The sequence below is a fragment of the Penaeus monodon genome, chromosome 19, assembly GCF_015228065.2.
Source record: "Penaeus monodon isolate SGIC_2016 chromosome 19, NSTDA_Pmon_1, whole genome shotgun sequence".
Taxonomy (NCBI): Eukaryota; Metazoa; Arthropoda; class Malacostraca; order Decapoda; family Penaeidae; genus Penaeus; species Penaeus monodon.
In genome coordinates this window covers 16,765,143-16,766,392 of record NC_051404.1, presented here as the reverse complement: position 1 = coordinate 16,766,392, position 1,250 = coordinate 16,765,143, and the positions used below count along the sequence as shown (strand labels likewise).

General features: G+C 36.8%; 1 protein-coding gene across 3 annotated transcripts in view; it reads left to right on the top strand.

The window, feature by feature from the left end:
• LOC119585106 (integrator complex subunit 8-like) overlaps nucleotides 1–1,250 on the top strand; it is a 14,908-nt gene that overhangs the window by 9,959 nt on the left and 3,699 nt on the right. For all 3 annotated transcript variants that reach the window (XM_037933734.1, XM_037933733.1, XM_037933732.1), the window contains 3 exons: nucleotides 111–280; nucleotides 513–596; nucleotides 805–973. In XM_037933734.1, coding sequence (XP_037789662.1) covers nucleotides 111–280; nucleotides 513–596; nucleotides 805–973 — 423 coding nt within the window. The remainder of the gene's footprint in view (nucleotides 1–110; nucleotides 281–512; nucleotides 597–804; nucleotides 974–1,250) is intronic.

Sequence of the window (1,250 nt, the reverse complement as noted above, 5' to 3'; positions counted from 1 at the left end):
AATTATGCATATCTTTACATGTATGTATTGAACAGATAATGATACTTTAGATACCTCTCACCATTTTTGAAAGTTATCTTCAGATTAACAAAGCCATATTCCTTACCAAGGTGTGTCCTGTTGTTACTCAATGCTGGAGAGTGGACTAGCTTACTGGGTGGAACATCCCTTCCCTCACATCTGCCTCTCTTGGCCCTTGTCAGACCCCTCGCAGCAACAGCACATGCTCTCAGGGAGAAACATACCAACAAGAAGGTTTGGTATGACTTGTGGGAAGTAGGTATGTTGTGCTGGCCTTTTTTTTTTCCCACTTTATTTAGACTGGATTTGAGGCTTAGAAGACATTGCCTTTTTTACTCATATTTACATTTATATCCTCATGTCATGGATACTTTGTATAGCAAGTAATTAATGAGATACAGAATACAGTTTACATGATCAGATAGAAATTTATTTTTATAAGTAGTGTCATATGGTAATAAGTTCTGAAAACCTTTTCCTTTCTGCTGCAGTGGTGGGTATAATGGGAGGCAGTATCCAACATAAGCGATCCAGCTCTGGCCAGTCTATTGCCATGGAGCGTCATCATGACACAGGTGAATAGCACAGCCTTTGTTTCAAAATTTTGTAGGCACTGTTTACACTGTAGAAAATAAAGTAGGACTTAGCCTGTTGATCTTCTATAGATAATGAAAGATACAAATAGCATTTTTTAAATCATCAGAGTAAAGTAGCGTAGCAGCTTTGCAAAAAAAAAAAAAATCTTGTATACATTCTACGGGAAATCTTATTCTTCTCAAATAGGTATTATGAGCAGATCAGACTTCCTCGATTTCTTATCAAATGTCCGAGAGCCAAGTTGCCTCTCCATCATGATCTCTCTCCTGGGCCATGTGCTCAACATCCTAAATCAAGAACCCAGTAATGCTGTTCACATTGACCACCTGGCTATGTGGCCACCAACCGTTGATACGTGAGTTTTGTTTTATCATTGTGTTCTTGTATTTAGGTTGAATGGCAAAAGCATAATCCCATATCGACATGAGGATAAATGAGAAATGGTACATTCACCCTTCGTGAAGTGATAAGATCCAATGTTCAAAACTGAAGTAAATTCTTCCTTCTGGTTTAAAGTAATTTGGAATTTGATTGTCAAAAGTATCCATCTATCTTATAGAATGTAAACATATGTAAGCATTTTTATTCATTTGTACCCTAAGGTCATTTTAGATATATATTCAGTTATCTAA